General features: G+C 52.7%; 9 protein-coding genes across 9 annotated transcripts; 4 read left to right on the forward strand and 5 right to left on the reverse strand.

Annotated features, from left to right (window-relative positions):
* Positions 1-19: 19 nt before the first annotated feature.
* J4E92_002536 (uncharacterized protein) lies at positions 20-2,961 on the reverse strand (the record flags this gene model as incomplete). The annotated part of the gene is made up of 3 exons (XM_051493939.1): positions 20-2,202; positions 2,255-2,391; positions 2,441-2,961. The coding sequence occupies 3 exons, from the start codon at positions 2,959-2,961 to the stop codon at positions 20-22; spliced, it is 2,841 nt and encodes a 946-aa protein (XP_051355618.1).
* Positions 2,962-3,654: 693 nt separating this feature from the next.
* On the forward strand, positions 3,655-4,179 carry J4E92_002537 (uncharacterized protein; the record flags this gene model as incomplete). The annotated part of the gene is made up of 1 exon (XM_051493940.1): positions 3,655-4,179. The coding sequence occupies one exon, from the start codon at positions 3,655-3,657 to the stop codon at positions 4,177-4,179; it is 525 nt and encodes a 174-aa protein (XP_051355619.1).
* Positions 4,180-5,213: 1,034 nt separating this feature from the next.
* Positions 5,214-5,714, reverse strand: J4E92_002538 (uncharacterized protein; the record flags this gene model as incomplete). The annotated part of the gene is made up of 1 exon (XM_051493941.1): positions 5,214-5,714. One exon carries the CDS (start codon positions 5,712-5,714, stop codon positions 5,214-5,216), a length of 501 nt encoding a protein of 166 aa, XP_051355620.1.
* A 1,457-nt stretch (positions 5,715-7,171) lies between these two features.
* J4E92_002539 (uncharacterized protein) lies at positions 7,172-7,880 on the forward strand (the record flags this gene model as incomplete). The annotated part of the gene is made up of 3 exons (XM_051493942.1): positions 7,172-7,334; positions 7,384-7,651; positions 7,706-7,880. The coding sequence occupies 3 exons, from the start codon at positions 7,172-7,174 to the stop codon at positions 7,878-7,880; spliced, it is 606 nt and encodes a 201-aa protein (XP_051355621.1).
* Positions 7,881-8,287: 407 nt separating this feature from the next.
* On the reverse strand, positions 8,288-9,801 carry J4E92_002540 (uncharacterized protein; the record flags this gene model as incomplete). The annotated part of the gene is made up of 3 exons (XM_051493943.1): positions 8,288-8,585; positions 8,691-8,919; positions 8,973-9,801. The coding sequence occupies 3 exons, from the start codon at positions 9,799-9,801 to the stop codon at positions 8,288-8,290; spliced, it is 1,356 nt and encodes a 451-aa protein (XP_051355622.1).
* Positions 9,802-9,960: 159 nt separating this feature from the next.
* On the forward strand, positions 9,961-11,703 carry J4E92_002541 (uncharacterized protein; the record flags this gene model as incomplete). The annotated part of the gene is made up of 1 exon (XM_051493944.1): positions 9,961-11,703. The coding sequence occupies one exon, from the start codon at positions 9,961-9,963 to the stop codon at positions 11,701-11,703; it is 1,743 nt and encodes a 580-aa protein (XP_051355623.1).
* A 680-nt stretch (positions 11,704-12,383) lies between these two features.
* J4E92_002542 (uncharacterized protein) lies at positions 12,384-13,541 on the forward strand (the record flags this gene model as incomplete). Its single annotated transcript, XM_051493945.1, has 3 exons — positions 12,384-12,471; positions 12,542-12,901; positions 12,958-13,541. 3 exons carry the CDS (start codon positions 12,384-12,386, stop codon positions 13,539-13,541), a joined length of 1,032 nt encoding a protein of 343 aa, XP_051355624.1.
* A 4,389-nt stretch (positions 13,542-17,930) lies between these two features.
* On the reverse strand, positions 17,931-19,032 carry J4E92_002543 (uncharacterized protein; the record flags this gene model as incomplete). The annotated part of the gene is made up of 2 exons (XM_051493946.1): positions 17,931-18,838; positions 18,933-19,032. 2 exons carry the CDS (start codon positions 19,030-19,032, stop codon positions 17,931-17,933), a joined length of 1,008 nt encoding a protein of 335 aa, XP_051355625.1.
* Positions 19,033-19,602: 570 nt separating this feature from the next.
* J4E92_002544 (uncharacterized protein) lies at positions 19,603-20,914 on the reverse strand (the record flags this gene model as incomplete). Its single annotated transcript, XM_051493947.1, has 2 exons — positions 19,603-20,791; positions 20,847-20,914. The coding sequence occupies 2 exons, from the start codon at positions 20,912-20,914 to the stop codon at positions 19,603-19,605; spliced, it is 1,257 nt and encodes a 418-aa protein (XP_051355626.1).
* Between the last annotated feature and the right edge of the window lie 814 nt (positions 20,915-21,728).

The following is a 21,728-nucleotide window of genomic DNA, read 5'->3' on the forward strand; positions in this document are numbered from 1 at the left end:
TACCTCAACACTACCCTCCTCACGTAACACCCCTCTCCCTACTCCCCCCATCGTCCCTCCCCGTACTCCCCTCCACGACAGGCGCCTCCACAACCAGCAACCCCTCGCCCTCCCCACCAAGCTGCGGCAAGTTCTGATTCTGACTCGCCCGCCTCGTATGCGCACTCAGATTCAAACTCGGCTGTCTCTGCCTGCGTTTGGGCAACGGCGGCGGCGGCGTCGCGAGCTCACTCGCAGTATGCGCAGTACCAGCACTGCCAGCACTGCTTTTCCTCCGCCGCATCTCCCGAAACACATCTTCCCCGTCGTCGTCATCTCCGCCACCTCCTGTTCTTGCGTCTTGATCTGGGAAGTGTGCGGCGGGCAAGAGGGAGGCTGTGCCTAGTGCTGTTTTCGGGCTGTCGATGAGATCCTCGACTGAGTGTTTGCTGGAGACGGCGGGGGAGCTGGGACCAGGCACGACGGGTTTGCGTTTCGTGAGATTCGCAAATGTGGACGAGGCTGCGGCGGGAATGGCCCACGTTTGTCGTTTTTCGGTTTTGGGGTGCGGTAGAGGTGTGCCTGGGGGAGGGAGGGGTTGGCCTCTGCCCATGGGTTCCGAGTGGGATTTCGTGATGGAAGGATTGGAGTGGAGTTGCGGGCGAGGGTCCAGAGATGACGATGACGATGAGTCGTGATCTATGCTCGGGCCCTCGGATGTTGGTGGTCTGTTGGTGGTACTGGTGTTGGGCTTTGCGTTCTGCTTTGCTGCGAGCCAGTTCCTGGCTGCTGCTGTGGCAGAGTTGAGGGATTGGTTGATGGTCTGTTTCTTTGTCGCCATGTTGCTTGCTCCTGCTGCAGCAGCGGCGGCAGCGGCAATTTCCTGTGCAGATAGCTCCCTCGACTTGGTGCGTGAGTGATCCGTGTTCGGGACGGGTGCGGAGGCAATGCTCGCTGCGTAGACCGAGGCAGCAGAAGTGTCTTCCGACGAGCTGTCTGATGATTCCGTCATTTGGCGTGCGTTGCCAGGCCGCATTGGCGACTGCATCGGCGATGCGACAGGAAGCGACTTGACACTTGTAGGCGTCATGGTGCGGTCGTTCGACATCTCAGCAGAAGCATTCGACGAGTCAATCTTCACTTGAGCCACGGATGATGACGACCGCATTGCGCGGGGTCTTATTGACGCCGAGGATGACTTGTGGTCTGTCGACGTAGAAACACCAGTACCAACTTCTTCTGAATCAACGCTCGAGGCGATGGAGAAGTGCGCACTTGCCGCATCAGCCTTTTCGTCAAGCTTCTCGGCGTCCGAGATCGCACTCTCCAGTGTGGCTTCGTCTTGCTTGATCTTGTCTGCATCTTCCTCATCGTCCTTTGCGCTATCCTCCCATATTCCACCTCTTATGACCTGCGCGATAGTGTCGGTAAACGGCATGTCATCCCAGTTGGGCAACACCAATGTTTCGTTCACTACTTCCCGAATGCGATTCTCGATGGCCCGCAGCACAACGCCATATGTGATCTGACGCGAACTGACGATTGGCTCGAGCGAGAACTCCATCTTCGGGGGCGTCTCAAAGGTCATCCAGAGTCTATTGCTAGGTGGGGGCTTGACTCTGATGAGAATATGTCCATCAAGCCTCTTCAACACGGCAGCCAACACAAGTGTCACCTCGCGGGCTTTGAATCGAGTGCCCAGGTCGATTCGTACGGTAGCTGATATCTCGATGCGGAAGCTTCCCTTGTAGCTGACATCCGCCTCTACAACGAGATCGCCATCGACAGTCAGCTCTTTGAGCTTGGGGTTCGTGATGAAGGGCGGCGAGGTGCCCATGTCGACCTTGCGTAGCTGCACGCTGCTGATGATGGCAGGCTTAGGCACGCGGGATATTTTCTTGTTGATCTTACTCGCGATGAAGTCTTTGATTTGCGAGGTCTTGTATAGAGCGAGAAACACCCTGCCAATCAGCGCATTGATCCAGCGGGTATGTAGGTTCTCCTCCGAAGCATGCAGTTGCTGGACTAGCTTGACAAGATCAGGTGTATCGAACTTGAGCGGAGCGGACGGCGAGCCTGTATCGGTGGGGTCTTTCTGGTTCTCTTGGGCGTGCAACATTGCGTGGTAGAAGTCCTCTTTCTCAGAGCAATTGTCTGAGAAGAGATAGAAGCCTTTCGCTTCGACATTGCTGTTGCTGTCCACCTGTTGAACCAGTCGAATGCCTGTATCTGTAAGCACTAGGATAACATGACGGGAGCTTGAGTCTTAGCATACAGTTCCTCTTGATCCAAAGCTCGCCCTCCGGTATGCGTTCTCCGCCCCCATATATGTCTACTTTGTAATGTGCGAGTGATATGACATGGCGTACTTCGAGCTGGTCTTCGTTGTCGTATAGCATAAGGTGGCCGAGACTGGTCTGGACTTAGTTTGACTTCATGTACTCGAGATGTATAGACTTACCGCAGGACAACGTAGAAGACGTTCCGGGCCTTCTTGTTCTTCGCGTTTGATGCTTCTATCGTGGGACTCGCGTTCTTGTTCCTGTCAAAGATGCTCCTGTACATAGACTGGTACACGCTCGGGCTCTCCACAGCCACCACAGCACCGGCCGGCGTCGTTCGATCCGGAGGTTTGCCGTTGACGCCGCCTGGCACATACTCCCGGCACACCGCAAAGTATCCAGCGCAGGCATCTGGCTCGTGGGTCCTTCCCTTCAGCTTCTCCAGTATCTCGTCATCTATTCCCACCCCGACTTGTACGTTGTCGTCGTTCTTCCCGTTTGCGGATGTGTCCGATTTCCTGCGCTGTTCTGGAGTTGCCCCGTCACCTGCAGTGTTGATGTTGTGGCTGTCTTGTTCTGTGGCTCGGGTTCCCAAGAACCATGCGGCTACGAGTACAGCAGGTAGGAGCGTCAGCCCTCCGACGAGGTAGCCCCATAGGAATATCTTGAATACGGCTCCATACCCCCAGTCCCCACTCATCTTGGGTTACGTGTTATGCGGTGTTGTAGACCATCCCTCGCCATGTACATGTGCGTTGAGCGGATCGACGTTCGATTGTAGAAGTTGGTCGGTACTGTGTATGCGTCGGGGGCGTTTGGTTGAAGAGTAGTCGGTTGGCACGGCGCGTCGAAGCAAGTAATGTAGCGAGTGATGCTAGCGCTGGTCGAAGGGTCCGGGTGTCGGTCGTGTACGTCGCGCGAATGTTTGGTCGGAGAAATAAGGCAGTCAGGTGTCAGGCAGCGAGGTGTTCTCGAGTACTACTTGGCTTGGACTTGGTCAGGGTCAGTGGCTCGACGCGAACTAGAGCTATGGTAGGGGCGGGGCCGGAGTTAACGCTCCACGTGTGAGGTGCACGTCGTTGATCGGCGCTAAAGCATTGTCCCGCGCTGCTATGACGGCATCTTCGACATTTCACCAACACGATCTCAAGAGAAGGGAAATTGCTCAAACTTCAAAGGACTAGAGGTTTCTTCGAACCCGCTACCCTTACGATTGCATCAAAGTAGGTGCTCTATCCGAAAATGTATTTACGGTGCGAAAGTAAACCAACAAACGGCGGGAATTATCTATTCTGACCCCTCCAGGGCTTGCTCTGATCCGTGTACACACTATTTCTTGGACAACAGCTTATCGTACAGCAGCCAAATATAGAACTTTCGCGTCCTCATCAGCATGGCAACTACAGAACCTCAGTCCTACAATGCAGACATTCCCTCGGACCCTGTTACCAAGACCACGGACACCATCCATGTCGAACTCACCCCGCACGACCTCGACTCGCTGTCAGCAACCAAATTCGTCCGATCCCCATCAGCAGGTGCAACAGTCTTATTCATAGGCACAACGCGCGACTCATTCAACAACGAGCCAGTTTCGTCCTTAGCCTACACTTCCTACGCCCCTCTTGCCATCTCAACCCTGTTCAAGATCGCTACTTCTATCCTCACAACACACGCATGCACCAAGATCGCCATCATTCACAAGTTGGGCGAATGCCCGATTGGGGAAGAGAGTATTGTTATTGCGGTTTCGGCACCACATCGACAGGCAGCGTGGAGAGCGGGTGAGGAGGCATTGGAAGAGACAAAGGACAAAGCCGAGATATGGAAGCTAGAGAGGTTTGAAGGTGGGGAGGGAGTTTGGAGGGCGAATAGGGATGGGCAGAAAGGTGTGAAGGTAGAGGATGGCGCGAAGTAGGGGTGGAGAGAACGCCAAAGTAAACGAGGATTTGCAAGATGGCCACCGGATGTGGAAGTTTGCTGAGCTCCCGGGTTCCTCGACGTGGATATACTGCAGTGTGACATGCTGAACGGTATATGTCCAGTTCGTGACATAAGACCGATTTCGGGGACCAACTTCGAGGCGAAGCATGTTTAGTGCCAAGGCTATGAAGCGCAGTGAAAAGTGGGCTTTGTAAGCTTATGCTGCGTATGTACAGTAAAAACGCCTTGCATAGAGTACTATTGTACTATTCCTCATTTCGAGCTTACGACGTATGTCGTGAAGGTGAGTATGATTAAGTCGCTGGCTGTATATGCCGCATTGGGACGTCCCTAGATATTTGCACTTGTATCTTTGTTTGCAGCTACATTGCTGGTTCCATCTAGTCTAGAAGAGATGCCATTGGCAGAAGCATTCTAACCACTAGTGCGGCTCTGAACATCAACGTGATGTCACACCATGCTGCATCTAGATAGTATGTGTCCCAACACCGTGTTGTAGCTGCCCATCACAACCCGTTTTTGGCTGAGACATGATTGAGACTGGACATTGTCGCGGTGAGACGCCGATCATAGACATTGCACTCAGCTTATGTTGTGGGACCCTTCCGCGTAGCCGTTCCAACTAACTTTGGAACGTACCGGAACGCATAGCGAACTAGTTCGATGCTCGAGGCTTCCCCCAGAATTGTCAACCGCGTGCCTCTGATGCAATCGATCGGAGGACAACGCCGTCGTTCTCAACATTCTGATGAGGCGTTCTGCACATGGTGCATTAGCATCAGGTAGCCTACATAATCTACGACACGTCGACAGTGTTGAGGGTCTCGACTTGACATAGAGGCGGGGTTGTACCAGTGGGCGCAGAATGATGTGCCTCGATTGCAAATGTCGCTCCGATGAGGCACTCCGAGCGCGCCGTGCTTGTGCTACCGTGCGCAGCTACTGGGCACTCAGCCTTCCTGTTGTATACACTAATCTTACAGTCGTACTTGTACACGTCAACGGTCGTTATTGGTTCTTGTCAGAACCGTCCTTCTCGTCCTCCTCTATTATTCGCATCTGGCCGGATGCTGCTATCATCTCGCTGATGGTATTGGGTACATCATCCTCGGACTGGTATATCCGATCGTAGTTCAGGCGGCCTCGTAGAACTGCGCGAGCTTCTTTCAGATTGGCAATATCAAAGGTCCACATTGCGCCACCCAGCGCCATGATGCCAACACTGGCGCAGTTCATCGTGGCCAGGTTCAAAGCCTGGCAGGCATCTGAGAAGGGACTGAAGTATTCGTGCGGGTTCGTGTTCGCTTCGTAAAACTTTGGCATGACACGGAGCTGCCGCCTCCATACGGCCTTGCGCGTTATTGCGGTCGAGGCCAGTAAGCAGGCACTTCCGAGGAAGTATATCGAAAGCTGGCGTAATGATCGTGAAGACGTAATGGGCGTTCCTTCGTATGTGCTTTCAGCCGGCCGTGGAGGGGGGTTGACCGGCGCTGCCGTTGGACGGGACATCATTCGCAAGATCGGAATCTTCTAAGCAGCTTCCATAAACCTCTCGAGCCGTACTGCAAGTATTCTGGGGTAATCGGTCGGGTGACTGCAGGACTAGCGTTGCATGCCGAATTCGTTGCGGACGTTGCGGACCCCCGAGCGTGTCTCTGCTGACAGAGGAGGGGAACTTGGGCTTGCCGAGAGTCGTACAGTCGAGGCGGCGTCGTGGAAATACCCGGAGCGAGTGTGTTATTAGCCAAAGGCGTGGCGTGAGAAGGCAATGGCCGGGCAAACATCTTCGTCCGCCCGTCACAGAAAAGTTGCGATGCAAGCCGGCGTCGGTGGGTCTCGGGCCGTGCGCCCAGATTCCCCACAATGGCTGAACCCCTCTTCACCCACCGCATCAATGCCCTGTCATGTACAAACAAGCTTTCGCCATGCCAAAGTGCTCGATCAGACGCGCATATTGCGAATGACGCCTTCAAGTAAGAGCTGCTGATTGCTCCAGCCGCACCTCCCTCGTATTGCCCATCTTTCCCCTCACTAAAACCGGGCGAGAAGAAGATTCGATATCAAGCTGCAGTATGCAGTGATCACCGTCAGGTACACCCGACGACTAACTATTAGTTCCCGACCAACACACTCAGCTTACGCTTCCCCGGCTTTTTGCCACCTCAGATGTTTCCGGGTTCCTGGGACTCTTGCTTGGAACCACCAGGGTACCCGGTGGACAAACGTGCGTGACGTACAGCACGTTGATTCGACACGTGCTTCGATGTACAGGTCCTTGATACACAGCTGAACATCATTTCGTACTTCCAAGTCATAAAGATGCTCGTCAGCTATTCGGGTCGTTGGTACCGACGATTTACGTTGCTCGGTCATCATCAAGTCCATGAGAGAAAGACACTTGCCAAGTGCACTTCCAATTCTCTTCTCCACACCAGAAGATCCGGTTGGCTCATAGTCTACTCCCCCACTCATCGCTTTTCATGGCTTGCGTACACGTACTAGATGCATTCCCTTCATTAGTCATTAGACTGGTGCACTCGTGGATACTGGTAGCGTGGCAACTACATGCATGCATGCTTCCATGGGACGACTTGATCTGGACCCGCATCGACATGCTTGACCTATTTTTGTCATTTGATACTCTACCTGCTGTACTAGGCCCGCGGTGTATCTTCTTCTAAGCCATCGTGCGAGATGTGCAAGGTACTACGGATCGCTTCGTCGATCATCCGGGCCACCAGAGAACGACTCTGCCTCGTTTCTCCGCACAAGATGACAACGATGCGTCGGTTATTTGTATGTTGAGAAGCTAGGCTCGAGTATAAAATAACCCTATAGGCGCGCTTTGAAAGTATCATCAGCTTTCACAGTCTGCAACAGTCTAGTTGATACTCTTTCGCTACAAGTCGAAATCTGTCGTCAGTTGCCTTACTTTCACCCTCGATCACTCAAATCTTTAGCTCAAGATGCTCTTCAAGAATCTCTTCGCGCTCGCTGCTTCAGCTTCTCTCGCTGCTGCTTTCCCCGGTTACTCCGCCGTGCCTCCCAAGTCTTCTTCCAGCGCATACGTGCCCCCTCCAAAGACTTCGTCTGCGCCTCCTCCCAAAGAGACAACAATCTGCACTCCGTGTAAGTGTTTACGTGTAGCTTCCCGTGATCTTGGATTGACTTCTCTCAGCCACATACGTCAGCTCCAGCGTCGGGGAGGGCAAGACCACCTACCTGTCTACCAAGACTGTGGTCATTCCCGTCACCACTGTTACTGAGAAGCTCTCGACCGTCACAGCACCTTACCCATACACCACTACCGGCACCAGCACCAAGACGGTCACGCAACTCACTACCTATCTGACCACCAAGACCTACTCGACTGTGACTACCATCTACAACACCAAGGTAGAGAGCGAAGTCAAGTCTGCTACCAAGGTTGAGACCGTGCCAGTTGTGTAAGTATACGACCGCGATTGCTCGTGGTGATCTCCTGGCTAACACGCATACAGCTCCACCGGAACTTCCTACAAGACCAGCGTCTCCACTGCTAAGGAGACCATCACAAGCTCAAAGACCACCGGGTCTGTCGTCACGGAGACTGCAAAGAAGCCAACCACGTACATCACCACTGGCACCACCACGATTTGCACAACGTCCAAGGGCGGTTATGGCGACGGCTACTAAGCCTTGATCTTTCGCGCATGAAGGAAACTAGCACTGCAGCTAGCAGAACCGATGAACTTGACTGATTGCGACGCAAGCTCCAACTGCGGTACACTCCTTGCAAGGACTATGCTTTAAGCGCGTAAATTCACGAGCCATTTCGATTCTTGAGTCACTCCTTAGACTACTATCTTACCCAGCGATAGAGCTGCATCCATAACAATGAACATATTTTGGCAAAAGAGAGAGCAGACACACAAACTGCAAACTTCTAACTTCGATGACGTTAAAGCTCTAAAGCTGTGTTATTCTGAGATAAGGCTAGATGGTGAACCCCAAATCACGTTCAAGTCCACTCATATAACCAACGGACAAATCGCAGCAAATCGCCTCGTACATTATCCCCATCCTCACTGTAGATCCAGTCCTCAATATCTCGACCTATGCTGCGGTCGCTCAGGACCCTGCATCATAGCCAAACGCGCAGGGTTCATGCCAAACGTAGCGGCCTCAGAGGGTTCGTCTGCTGCAGCAGCCTCCTCTCCAGCCTCGGCGTCATCACCGTCCTTCTTGCCCGACTTGGCCTCCTTCTTCGCCTTGCGCTCGCTCTGCTTCATTTCGAGTTCCGTCTTCTTGACGCGGTCGCGGGCACGCTCGTCGTGGAGCTTCTCGTTCTTGGCGGAGATTTTGGACTTGCGGGCTTCGCTGTTGCCGCCGCCTCCTGCGCTGTTGGGTGGTGTTAGTATGTGTTCTCGTCTTGTACTTGAAATGGGATCCAGATGGATGGGGGCTAGCGATGCGCGTAGACAAGCCAGATTATTGAAATCTTACCTCAGCTCCACGTTGATCTTCCTTCCCTCCTTCTTCTTGGGGTCGGCGAAGAGGGAGTGGTGGTACTTCTTCAAGCACGTCACCATACGGTCGTAGCGGTCGAATTCGATGAAGCAGGTGCCCATGAACTTCTCAGTGCCCTTGTATGTACGGAGACGGATGTCGGTGGGCTTGATCTTTTCGAAATGCTTCTCGATTTGCTCCTTCGTAGCACTGTAAGGAAGGTTGCCTGGAATTGTACGTTAGATGGGTATGATAGATCGGAATTTACATAGGACGTACCGACGAAGACGATGAAACGGCCCTTGTTAGCCTCGACTGCGGCTTGAGCTTCCTCTCCCTCTACCTCGACTTCGGCGCCACCCTCAACGTCTACATCTGCGTCTTCTGTAGAGGCTTCACCGTTGGTCTCGGCCTTGGGCTCTTCAGTAGAGGTTTCGCCATTCGTCTCTGTTTCTGCCGCCTTCTTTGCCTTCTTCTCTTTTTTCTCCTTCTTCTCCTTCTTGTCTTTCTTCTTTTCCTTCTTAGCAGCCTTGGAGTCAGAGTCTGCACCGTTTGTCTCTGCTGGGGTATCCTCAGCTACGCCGTTCTGTTCCTCAGCTGCGTCTTCCATAGGTGTGTCCTCAGATGCGGCAGCGGCTTTGCTCTTCTTCGACTTCTTGTCCTTCTTCTCTTTCTTGGATTTCTTTTCCTTCTTCGCAGGCGCGTCCTCGGTGGCATCGGGCATTGGTTCGTCATCGTTAACGCTGATGAAGTTCTCTGAGTTCTTCATCTCATCGATAAGATCAGCCTCTTGCGCATCCTCAGAGACATCCGCATCCTTGGACTTCTTGGACTTTTTCGATTTCTTTTCCTTCTTCTCCTTCTTTGCGTCTTCTAAGGCATCCTCGACGGCCGACGTGTCGACATTGTCCTTGGACTTCTTAGACTTCTTATCCTTCTTATCCTTCTTGTCTTTCTTTTCCTTCTTCACCTCGGTCGCTTCGACTGCAGGCGCATCTTGGACATTGTCTGTCTTCTTGGATTTTTTGGACTTCTTCGGCGCATCCTCTGCTGCCTCGGCGTCGCGCTTGCGCTTCTTCTCGGGGGTGTCAATTTTAGATTTGGACATGGTGGGCGCGCAAAAATGGTGTAGATCTGTAGGAGCGTCGCGAAACGAGAATGGAGATCCTGAACTTTTTCTGCCGGGCGGTCGCGCAAGATTGTCTTGGCGCGTGAACTACGGCATCGATGCACCCCCCAAGCGACAGAATTGCAGTCGCAAAGCATCATGCGGCCCCCGGCGCATCGAGCAAAGCTCCCACACGGCTCGCTGAGGCCTCCGACATCGCGTACCTCTGACCGCCCATGTCCACGCCAGTTCTCGAACAAACATCCCCGCCAATTCCTCGTCGCGCACCAGGGCTCGCCCCGGCCACAGCTACCGTTCCTATATCCCTCGGGCCAGCACCTCTCCAACGGCCAACTACAACGTCTGTTCTCCATTAGCGCCAACCACAAGAAATTCATAAAGGAGACGGCGAAACTGAGTGTGCGATACAGCATCCTCATCTTCCTCCTCTCATCGTGCGTCAGTATCGCAAGTCTAGGCATATTGAGCGAGCAGCAAGAGCGGGCGTTTCCGTCGCCGCATGAGTGGAGTCTGATTACGAGATTCAGGTTCCGGCGAGGAAAGTGGTGGCAGGTGCCCGAAAATAACGAAGAAGAGGGTTTCCCCAACTGGGCGCGCGTCTACTCAGAGCTGGAATATGCGCTGAACCGATTGGAACACCCGAACAAGGATGGCGCAGGTCTGTCTGAACAGGAAGAGGGGGGGATCTTAGTGCCCGGTGTAGGCAAGGCAGGCTTCGATCTGACGGCCAAAAGCGAGGAGTGGCGACAAGGGTACTACGAAGTCTTGATGGGCATGGGTAATGCTGCAGAGAGGTTAGATGGATGGGTGACGGACAAGTGGAGGAGAAACGTGTGGGCGCCAGAATTCATTCAATCGCCCTCGAATCCACGACCGAAAGCTGTTCTTCCCGGCATGCCCGAGCCACCAGATGAGGAGCATCGCTTTCCCGCGGCGGAAGCACCAGAGACGTTCTACCTCAAGGTCATCACCTCTAAGGGGTTTACAACATATCAACGGCTGTCAGCTGCGTTGAGCTATGCCGACTGGCTCAACTTCAGAAAACTCCCCGACTCGGCGGAGGAAATGTATAGATGGGCACTTGACATTGCCATTGCAGGCCTACCCACGCCCGAGCCCTCGACAGTCATCGACCGAGACAGTGCCATTCTGTCGTCTACGGCACCCAAGGAAGCAGTAACACCAAACATTCTCTACGCGGCGACAAACCTGGCTACTTTTCTAGCGGAACAACGAAGAGTATCGTCCGCACTCCCAATCTTCGTCTCGCTGCTCCGTGCTCGTATCGAAGCCCAAGAGGCGCATATCCCTGTGGTGCAGGCACAAAAAGATTCTTCTCTCGTCGGTACTCTGTTCAGCTTGCTGCGTGAACCCGACTATCCAGAGGTGCCACCTTCCGGCGACGAACCACTCCTCCGCAAAGAAAGCGACCGCTGCGAAGAAGCCGCCCTGAAGAACTATATTGGCGAGATTCTTTTTGCGACAGCCGGCGACTCATCTAGTCAACGCCAACAGGGCCTCTCATGGGTGCGCGATGGTGTCTCTACCTCCAAGCTCGCGCAATCGCTCGAACCCATACGCGCCAACGACGACCTCCGCAAGAAGTGCGAAAAGTGCGAGGAGGTCGGTCTCGAATCGTGGGGGAAGATCATGACTTACTTGGCTGCTGAGGCCCGTGAGAAGCGGGATCAGGCGAAGAGCGGAGGTCTGAAGGGGCTGGTGTGGAAGGTCAAGGGCACCAAGGCCCTGGATGAGGGCGTGGAGAACCTAGAGGGTGAAGAAGAGGGCGTCATTCTTCGGCTCAACAAGCTCAGAAGCAAAATGCTCAAGGAGGAGTATGAGGAGATGGATCGCAAGTTTGCGCGAACCTTTGTATTCTAGCAACTGGCTGTAGGATATGATCCATGGAGCTGTACAACACCTACGCCTGCGTAGTCTTGCCAAGCGCGACCGGCAATTTTACCCAAAGCCCTCTCACAGCCCCTGCATCAGTTCTGCCAGTGCAAGTTATCGCATGTGCATACTCAACATCACCATGTTTCAGACGTGGATCACTTTAGCCTTCACCCTATCAATGTCGGCACATCCCTCTGGCGCGGATCGCCACATCCGGCTCGCTATCAGGGCCCTAGCGCTCGAGAACCAATCATCCAAGCCACACCCGCTGTCAATTCCAACCGAACCGAACGCTTGCTTTTGGTCACCCATCAAATGTGTTCGCACGTGTGCCGGCCTCCCCGACTATTGGCGTGGGCAGCTGATTATTGCTCGGGGACACAGGCGAATTAGTACGAGTATGTCTGCCATGCATAGACGGAATGTCGCTAGCGCATGGGGTTTGGTGGAGGAGAATGGGTGGGTAAACCGTTCGTCTGATGCGGTTGTGAAGGGGGTGACTCGGTAGTCAGCTGGGCGTAGGCGTTTGTATAAGAGAAGCAGTGATTCAGCAGCTGAGTTTCTCTTGTGCGCAAACTGACACAGATCCCCTTCACAACCACTGCCTTCGTTATATATCTCAAGACGACACGATGGCTTTCAGACCACTTGTTGCGCTGGCTACCATGGCCGTATCTTTGGTCAGCTGCGCGCCGCTCGCACTCGACGAAAGGCAGGCGCCAAATGGCGTTCCCGAGTATGTACTCAGATATGGTAAGCAGTGATACACGATCTTGCTTCGCTGTCTGTAATTGTACATCGAATTCGACTAACTGCTCTTTAGCGCCCATCGTCTACCTTCACTCGCAGGATGCCTACTATCCCACCGATATACAAGCCTTCCTGAACCATACGACTCCGCGAGTGGAGTTCAACGAGGTTTCTGGTCCTTCAAAGCCCCTAACTACTTCCAACCTCGATCAGATGGGCAGCGACGTCTGGCTCACATCCAACGACGACGTGACCAAAGATCCCACATGGATCAAGGGCACAAAACCCAACGCGCAGGGCAAGACCGAAGGAGCTACCACAGCGGCCATTATCGTGAACGACAAGGGCAACGGCAACGTTGATGCTTTCTACATGTACTTCTACGCCTACAACTACGGCGGTGAGGTACTAGGATGGAGCAAACTGAACTTTGGTACAGCCTTCTCCCATCCATACTATGAAACTGTTCAGTCCTAACACGCCGACAAGGCAACCACGTAGGCGATTGGGAACACGTCATGGTACGTTTCGCAAACGGTTCTCCCGAGGCAATCTGGTACTCTCAACACGCAAACGGCCAAGCCTTCCGCTACGGAACCGTCGAGAAGACCGGCGACAGACCCATCGCATACTCCTCCAAAGGCTCGCATGCCAACTACGCCATCTCCGGAACCCACGATCACACCATCCCCAACCTCAATCTTCCCGGCGGCGTCTTGGAAGACTACACAGACCGAGGTGTGATGTGGGATCCTCTCCTATCCGCAAACTTCTACAAATTCGACGCTGGGAACTCGGCTTTCTCGGCTTATGATGGTCAGGCGCCGACGGCGTGGTTGAACTTCAAGGGCAGATGGGGCGATGAGGAGTATCCCGAGAGTGATCCGAGACAAGTCAAGCTGTTTGGTCAGGCTAAGTTCTCGGGTGGACCGACTGGACCTGTGGATAAGCAGTTGAACAGGGAGAAGATCTGTCCGGATAACGGTCAGCTTTGTATTTTGAGGAGTATCCTCGTGCCGAGGAGTAGGGGTACGGATGAAGTTGCGCAGGATGGCGATGTTATCATGGAATGATGAGTGCGAGGCGGTGATTTCACGAATTTATCGATTACTTTCACGTAATATGTAATGATATTGGGACTTTCAACAAAGCACATACTTCGTTCTCCTCACTGCAACACAAGTACAATCAAGTTCCCCAGAGCCATTGAGGCTGTACCGTCCTCTTCTGTGTGCCCTGAGCCCAATAGATCGCCCCAGATCTAGTATAACGCCGTACACAAATCTTAGGGTATCATGATAACGACTGACGGAAGACTCAAATTCCAAAACTCATGATCCGCCGAAATTTAGAAACACCGGGAATGACAGTAAGCTGCACGCAACCCAAGAATAGAGAACCATTGATAAAAATAAGAAATGATGATACAAAAGGTCAGAGCACGATGGCTCGAAACACGGTGAGCTGACTCGAGCCACGTAGCACTGTTGAAACGCCACAGTAGTACGACGACGTGGAGAAACATTGACGCATCACCACGGCTCTGGATGAAGCCGAGCTTTGCCTTCTTCAGTGGCTTGGCCATTCGACACCTCAGCGTGACGTACATGGACGTCGTGCTTGTGGAAATCATCTAGCGCAATCTCGGCGCCAGAGTCCTGCGTGTCGCGAGAGCTCGTCATAGTTTCCTTGCGATAGGCATCTCGTCGCAGATGATGTTGTAATGGGCTGCCAGTCAGCTTGTATTTGACCGTACCCCAAGCTCTTCTACACTCGGAGCGGGTTGTGAATATGTAGATTGTTGCGTTCCAGGCTCCTTGAAGAGGCAAGACGATCGCGGAGATGATGTTGAGAGCGAAGCTCGAGCGGTTTCTGTGCGTGAATTGGTACATGCGGTTGATGCTGCTGGGTAGCCAGACGACAAGCAAGGCTACGAACATGAGGAAGGCGACTTGGAAGTATGCCATGGCTGCAGCATGACCTTCTGCGGTCCGCTTGGCGACAGGACGCGTTGTCAATAATGTAGCCGGGGTTGCCGAGGTTTCTGCAGGGCTTGTCGCAATGACGGTCGCCCTGTACCCGTTCCGACCTCTCGTACCATTGTGTGGATGTCGCTGCGCTTCAACATCCTCGATCTGTATCCTGGACGTACGAGCTGCATCCGAGGCTGGTAGTGCTTCCGTCGCCGTATCGTCGTGTTTGCTCGTGGAAAGCAAGCGGGTGCTCGAAAACGAATTGATGGAGCTTTGATCCGGCTCGGGAGAGACACAGCGTGAGATGGCGTCCTCTGGCTGAACGTCGCATTTAATCTGTGTCGTCACCACGATATTGTTTGCACCCACAAAAGGATGCGGGGTAGTGTTCTCGGTAGCAGCAGTGAAGGAGTTTCTGGCTATATGTTGGTGCGAGCTTCGAGAAACGGAGCGTAGTTCGGCCCGCTTCCTCCAGATCCGATAACCGGTGATGATGTAGATGCTGATAGTAGTAGTGATAACAATCCTGGCGCGATTAGTCGTGCGCTTGGCTTGACGAGGATTGGACTTACCAGGTAGGAGCGTAGAAAAACGCAATCCGCATCCACTCGACGTCAGACGATACCCAGCACCAAAGAGTTGCTGATCCGATAATCTCGTTTCCCGTTCTACCCAAGATGAAGTAGACGAGGACTGGTAAAGCTGGGATCCCATAACTACACGCGACATACCACTTCTCCAAATGGCGAAGTTGCTGGGCATCGTATCCATAGAAAAACACCAGGAATACATTCGTAGCCATCGATAAACAGAAGAGCGCATCTGTGATCAAGAACCATTGGATCATGAGACCCTGGAACTCGCAGAGACCGGACGGGGGTTCAGAATCCTTTGGTAAGACTGCAATCGACATCAAAGTCGCGATGTTCGTCAAGATGTTCCCGAATGTCGCGAAGAATACCAGACGGTTAATTGCTGCGCTATATCAGCTCTTGTAACGCATCGAAGCAAGTCAACGTACGTTTTCTGAAGAAGGGAAAACACACGAAAGTAGTGATGATGATTGTTGAGCCTATGACGGAAAGTCCGGACGCCGCTCTCGTGGCGATGACAAGCGCAAAGTCTTTGTGGGGTGATAGTGGCGTAGGCATGTCTGGAAGTCGTCGAGACAGCGTGTTGTGCTTTGCAGAGAAGGAAGTGTGCGCCAAGGTTGGCTTAATCTGGTGCGTTTCTAGCGTGTGAGTGATACTGAAAGTATTTCCCGGATTCACTCGAGTGCGACTAATCGTGTTTGGTAGTTATTTGATCCCGCCGACCGCCGCAGTACTTGTGAAATATCCCGGAGAGCGCCACAGTATCGGCCCTGCAATGACGACGAACGACTTCGCCGACGAGATGCACAGTTTAAGCGAGGAGCCATGCGCAAACAGCCAGTATAGTCGATATAAGGGCCAACAAGGGTGGCCGTGGTCGAGTGTGGAGGATAACCGGTATGAACGGGATGAAAGACCTTCGAATCTGGAAGCGGATCGACTGACAACGCAGGATAACGTGATCGAGACAAATAATATTGACTTCCCAGCTAGGAGGACGGACTCTCCGCCTGTAAGAATGTAGATTGCTTCGTAGATTTGGTGTACAACGCGCTTACGAACGCAACGAAACCCTTACGCACAACGTCGTACAGGGTCCGCAAGAGGAAAGGAAAGATGCAAGAAATGAACTTGAGCCACTATGTCGGTTCGTAAGTCGGTCTCCCGGCGAATGAAGTTTTGTGCACGGCAGCAGCGTGGTAAATCTGCTCCACAGGGTGTGCACAAGAGGTACAGGAATGGTCAATAATAGCGTGAAGTGGATTAAGATAATACACAATTCAATCCTTTCCTACATTCAAGTAGGCTGGTATATAGCTTACTACTGTCTCGAGCTTTGCGGAGAGCATGGTCGCCGTAAGCCATCGCTGCTTTTGGTAACAAATGCTGTGTAGTGGCTTTCGTGAGAATAGAACCCTGTATGGTGGCGTGCAGGCTGTTTGCAGTCCACAAAGCTGAGGCCAGAGAATCGATAGCAGAAAAATAATACCAATAGAGGTCTGCGATCTGGGAGGCACGCCGTCGAGGCCTCGACGTGGGACGTGCCAAGCCAGCCCGTCATCTTCCCCGCAGCTCCACTTTCATCTCATTCGGCAGTCTTTCCCACTGCACGTCCTCGTCCTCCAAAACTGCGGTCGCGCCTGCACCCTCTGCCCCACAACAAAGAGCCTTCGATTTCAACTAGCTAGATGCGTACGGTATGCGCAGGCTGGACATGTAAGATTCAGATGCATCGGATCACCTCACGGCTACGGCACAGCCTCGGATGCTACGGCATCGGCAATGTGCAGTCTCGCAAAGACCCTTTCCAACTGACTGGTAGCAGAGATCTAGCTCAATACTATTCAGATGTTGGTTAGGACTATCGATCACCAGTTCCAGCATGATGATGTTCAACACGCAAAGAGTGCTTACTGAGCAAACCAATTAGGGAACACATCACACAGCACCAACCTCTCACGTAGTCGTCTGGTCACATAGCATTTTCCACTAGGCTGAGAGCGGTGGCTCTTTCTCTAGGATGGAAGGTCATTCTCGCCTACGATGCCCTATCACAAAACTCCTTCACCCACCACTAACCATTACCCGGCGAATAGCATTTCACCCTCGAAGCTGACTGGAAATATGCAGCACAGTAGTCAAGCCTCTTCTTGGAAAGATAAGAGAACAAAGAGCGGTCTTAGATCATCGCTTGATCAGCAAACGAGACACAATTCGGCCACCGCGACCCTGCCGGTGAGACGGATCATCCCGATATTCAACGACGAAGGGCGCCGACTATTCAGACTCATCCGATGTATCCCAGACTTGCCCAGATTAACAGTCAAAGTTCATGCGGCGAGAGGCTCGCTGCTGTATGGCAAATAGATTTGCGATGTTGCTCAAAATGGCAGTAGCATTGTTAGGGTTACCCTGAGTGTCGCCGGATTCGACTAAGTTCCCAATAAACCCTGCCATCCCAGTAGCAGCTGGAAGGACAGCCCTCTTAGAGGGTCCCGGTTATTTGGCTATGGGTCTGTGCACGGTACTCACTCAGTTCTAGGTTAACCTTCGGCACAAAAACAGATGCACGACTTCGCCGTTGTTGCTGCGGCTATGGCTGCACCCTTACATATCAGCCCTGCGCCAGATTGAGGGTCCAAGAACAGTAAGGCACTACTACTCCTACTGGAACGTGACTCCATTTCAATCTCCATTGGACGCTTTCACATAACCAAATGGACTCAGGTCGCCGAAGTAAACGTCAGCAATCGAGGTCTTCGGGTACATTGATCCAAACAACATGTCGTTCAACCACAAAAAAGATTGATTCCATGCGCAGGAAGGAGTGTATTCCAGTTGTTTTATTTCACGCATGCCTGTCTACCTTCCGCCTATCCAGCCCTCAAGAACCTCCTCACGTAGCAGCCACCGCAGCATCAGTAGCAAGCGCATCCTCCGCCTTAGCCGGCTCCTCCGCAGATCTCCTTTGCTTTCCCGAAATGAGATAAATACTAGCGCGCACCTCCAACAACGGATCGTCACTCGGTTGTAACCCATCAATCCGCGGAATAGGATCGAAGATGATGCTCTTCTGCTGCTTCGCGCTCTCCGCGTCGTCCATCGTCTTCTCAATCTGTATCTCGCCTAGCTCTACAATCCTCCTCGCCTCAGGCCATATTTCCGTCGCATCATCCGTCACATCCCCTTCCTCGGCGACTTGAGCCAAGAGCTTGAAGCCAATCGGTCCAGACTGCAAACGCGGCTTCAACTCGTCGAACAGGTAGGATTCAGACTTTTCCTTCAGTGCCTCGGAGTCGAGATGTTTTTCTCCGGTGATGGGCACAATCCTGTACCTCACCACAGTAACCTTGTCCTCTTTGACAAGCTTGAACGCATTCACACCAAAGAACTTCTCCGTCGCAAAGCTCTCTGGACTAGGCTTCGCAGCCTGTAGAAATCTCGCTGTCTCGGGATGGCGGCCAAGGAACTCAGGTACTGCTTCTCCCGCATTCTGCCCCGTTGCCGCTTTGAGGAACTCTAGAAACTCGGCGCCGGTACGTGTGGGGAAGTATGGCGTTGAGTGCGCAACGATATCTGTGTGTTGCCTTCGCCCGTCTTCCTTGGGCGGTAGGTGAAAGCGAATGGCAATGCCGCGGGGATTGGCATTGGAGTCCGTGTCTGCGATCTTGGGAAACCCGGTGGAGGAAGAGAAGCGAACGGTTATTGGTGTGGAGGCCGTGTTGAAGTGCGGGGCTGTAGTGAGGTCCGATACCGTGGTACTGGGAGTGAACGTTCCGGTAAGGAGATGTCCTTTTGCGTGCGCTGGTTGTATGTGTCAGCTAAAGGTTACGTTTGGAACGGGGACCCAGAAAGGGTTAAGCAAGGAGAAGGTAAGGAATAAGGAAGAATTACGTACCTGGTCTAAAACTGTGCGGCGCGCCACCGGCCATGCCGCGAAGAGTGCTCACAAGACCATTGCTCGTCTCCAGCACCTCGGCATTCGTCGAAAGTGGCATGATTGATGAACCTATGAGTTCTCCCTCGATGCAGTACTTGTCCAGATGTACCTAAAGTATCGTTGATCAAAGTCAGCAACAATACAGACTGTTTGCAGCAAAGCGACTTGTCGACCCTATATATATACATCCCGCAGAACACCAACATGCTGCTTTGCTGAATAAACAGAATCACCCCTAGTGCGTATATTCCAAATCGCTGCATTCAACAAACCAAGTACCTCATCAGAAGTTCGAGAAGTAACGAGATCCTTGCCCCCGTTCGCTAGACAAATACCTCACGTTCTATTGGCGGGTTTCGAGCTGACAGCATGCTTACATGCATGTTGCATCTTAACAAATCCTTCGCTTACGACTCCTACACGGCTTCCTTCACGTTTAGTAAGCCTAGCTTAGCCTTGAGAAGAGAATTCGTCACGTCTAGTCCTTCGATTGGAGTTACTAGATGTGCGAACATGAGGCCTAACCCGTATCAACGAGAGACTCAACAACAAAACCGGTTATCACTGCTTCGTTTTTTATCCAAGACCCGGATAATCTCGTATACGTGCAGAAAATCATCCATCAATCCTACTCCTCCGCACAGTTCCCAACAACCATACTCGCCCGCCTCCCCACCAAACCATCCACATACCCCAAAAACACTTCCAGATCAATCATATCAACCTCCCCATCCTTATTACCCAGACTAGGATTTGAACTCCTCATCACCTGTCCTCCCCAGAGAATACGTAGATACGCCTTCTCACGCCCACTAGTACCACCAGTAGTCTCATACCCTTTCCTCTGATAAACCTCAAACACGACTTCCGAACCCATGCCTACCCAGACCATCTGTTCGATCTGCAGGAAACTGAGTAAGCGCGCCAACGACCCATCGTGCGCAACGTTGTGTCTGTACAGAACTGGACTCTGACCCGCGAGTGCGGAACGCATGTTTTGTACCAACTCTGCCATGTAGACGCCGTAGGAAGCAGCAGCTGCTTGTAGGGAAAGCGGAGAGTCACGGTAAATGAACGAGTACTCATACTGCCCCAAGCGATACACGGTGTCGGCCTGGTTCTGGGAGACGCAGAGAGCGGGGTTGGTGATGTTGCAAGGTAGGGCTTTGGCGTGACATTGGCGGGCGGAAAGATTGTCGTAGTAGTGGTCGAACCAGGTGTGCCATTCCGATGAATCACTGGGCACGCCACTTATGGCGTCGAGAGAGGCGAAGAGAGGTGCTGTAGCGGTGAGATGTCGCGTCCAGTTTGTAGCTGTGCTGCCAACGCCGTAGGAACTGTAAAGGGAGGAGGCGGCTGGGCAGGAATAGGATGGGGCGAGGGAGTCGATGGTGGAGGGTTGGACGTGTAGGGGCACGTTTTCTTTGGGGCTGTACATGCCTTCGATTAGCATGCCGGCAACTTGGCTGGTGATGACGTTGTTGGAGACGCGCCAGATTGTCTTTTCGTTGATGTTGTCGGGGAGGAAACCGAGCAGGTCGTGGTATACGCCGAAGAGGTCCTTGCCATGCTGTAGAGAGTCGTCGAGCCCCTCGCGAGTGATTTGAGGGAATTGGCACGACCCGTTGAAACCACTCACGGCGAAAGGATTGATGGGATTGGTATAGACGCTCCAGTATGTTGACGCCGACGTGTTGCCAGCGGGATTGAGAGGCTCGCCGTAGTAGAAGAGACCTTGGTCAGAACAATCCCAGGGGTATGACTCTTTGGGGAAGGTATTCGAGGCATATGGTGTGCGCTTGTGATGGCGATGAATACTAAGCAGAATGTAAGTTGCTGCTCTAGATTGACTGGGATTGTAGTACAACTTACACCTCCACGTACGCCAGCTCAAAGTCGTCATCTACCTTGACATACTCATTCTTCCGGACATGAGGCATATTGCACCAGTTGTACGTCCCATATTCCACACCGACAGGCAGCTGCGAGCTGTTGAACACGAACCCATTGGTGCCCGTCCCGTTTAATACTTGATCAAGATCATTAACCCAGCTCTTCTTAGGTGCGTACCACCCCAAATCTACCTTTGTTGCATTCTGAGCTACCGCTGTAGTAGCTATGGAAGCAAAGAGTAGCGATGCATAGCTCCGTGAGTAAGTCATATCGGTATCCTGAGGCAGCCGAAAGAAGAGCGTGAACGCGGTGCTGACGAGAACGAATGCTGCCAGAGCAGAAAAGACAGCATGGTGCATGCCTTGTATTTATAAATCGCTCAAGGCGCGATACCGGGAGCCATTGCAGATGTAGAAGGTCTCGTCGTTAATGACGAGCGTTGAGAGCCGGACGATGGTCGCTGCGCGCAAGACATGCACGATGCGAGGTACGAGATGGCGATTGGTCAATGAGACATCGAGTCCGGCCCGCCAACTGGTATCTCGGGATAAGACACAACGAAAATTATCGACACTGATCCTGGGCTTCGTACTGGTTTTCACAATTTGTACCTTGATCCTAGCTTATTTCTCCACCGGGCTTGTTTCTTGCGAGTATGGATCGAGCAATACTAGCTTGGATGATCACGGTCAACAAGCAAAAGCAACGGATGATTCATAAAATACAGTTTTTTTACTACTCCCGAAGACGTACGATCAGCATGCTACAATCCCTCCACCGATCCCTCGATCGCTTGCTAAATACACATTGAAGCTGTTCCCGCATTGCTCCAAATACTATCAAAGGCTACGCTCAGCGTGA

Source organism: Alternaria infectoria, assembly GCF_024043175.1.
Source record: "Alternaria infectoria strain BMP 0036 chromosome Unknown scaffold_3, whole genome shotgun sequence".
Lineage (NCBI taxonomy): Eukaryota > Fungi > Ascomycota > Dothideomycetes > Pleosporales > Pleosporaceae > Alternaria > Alternaria infectoria.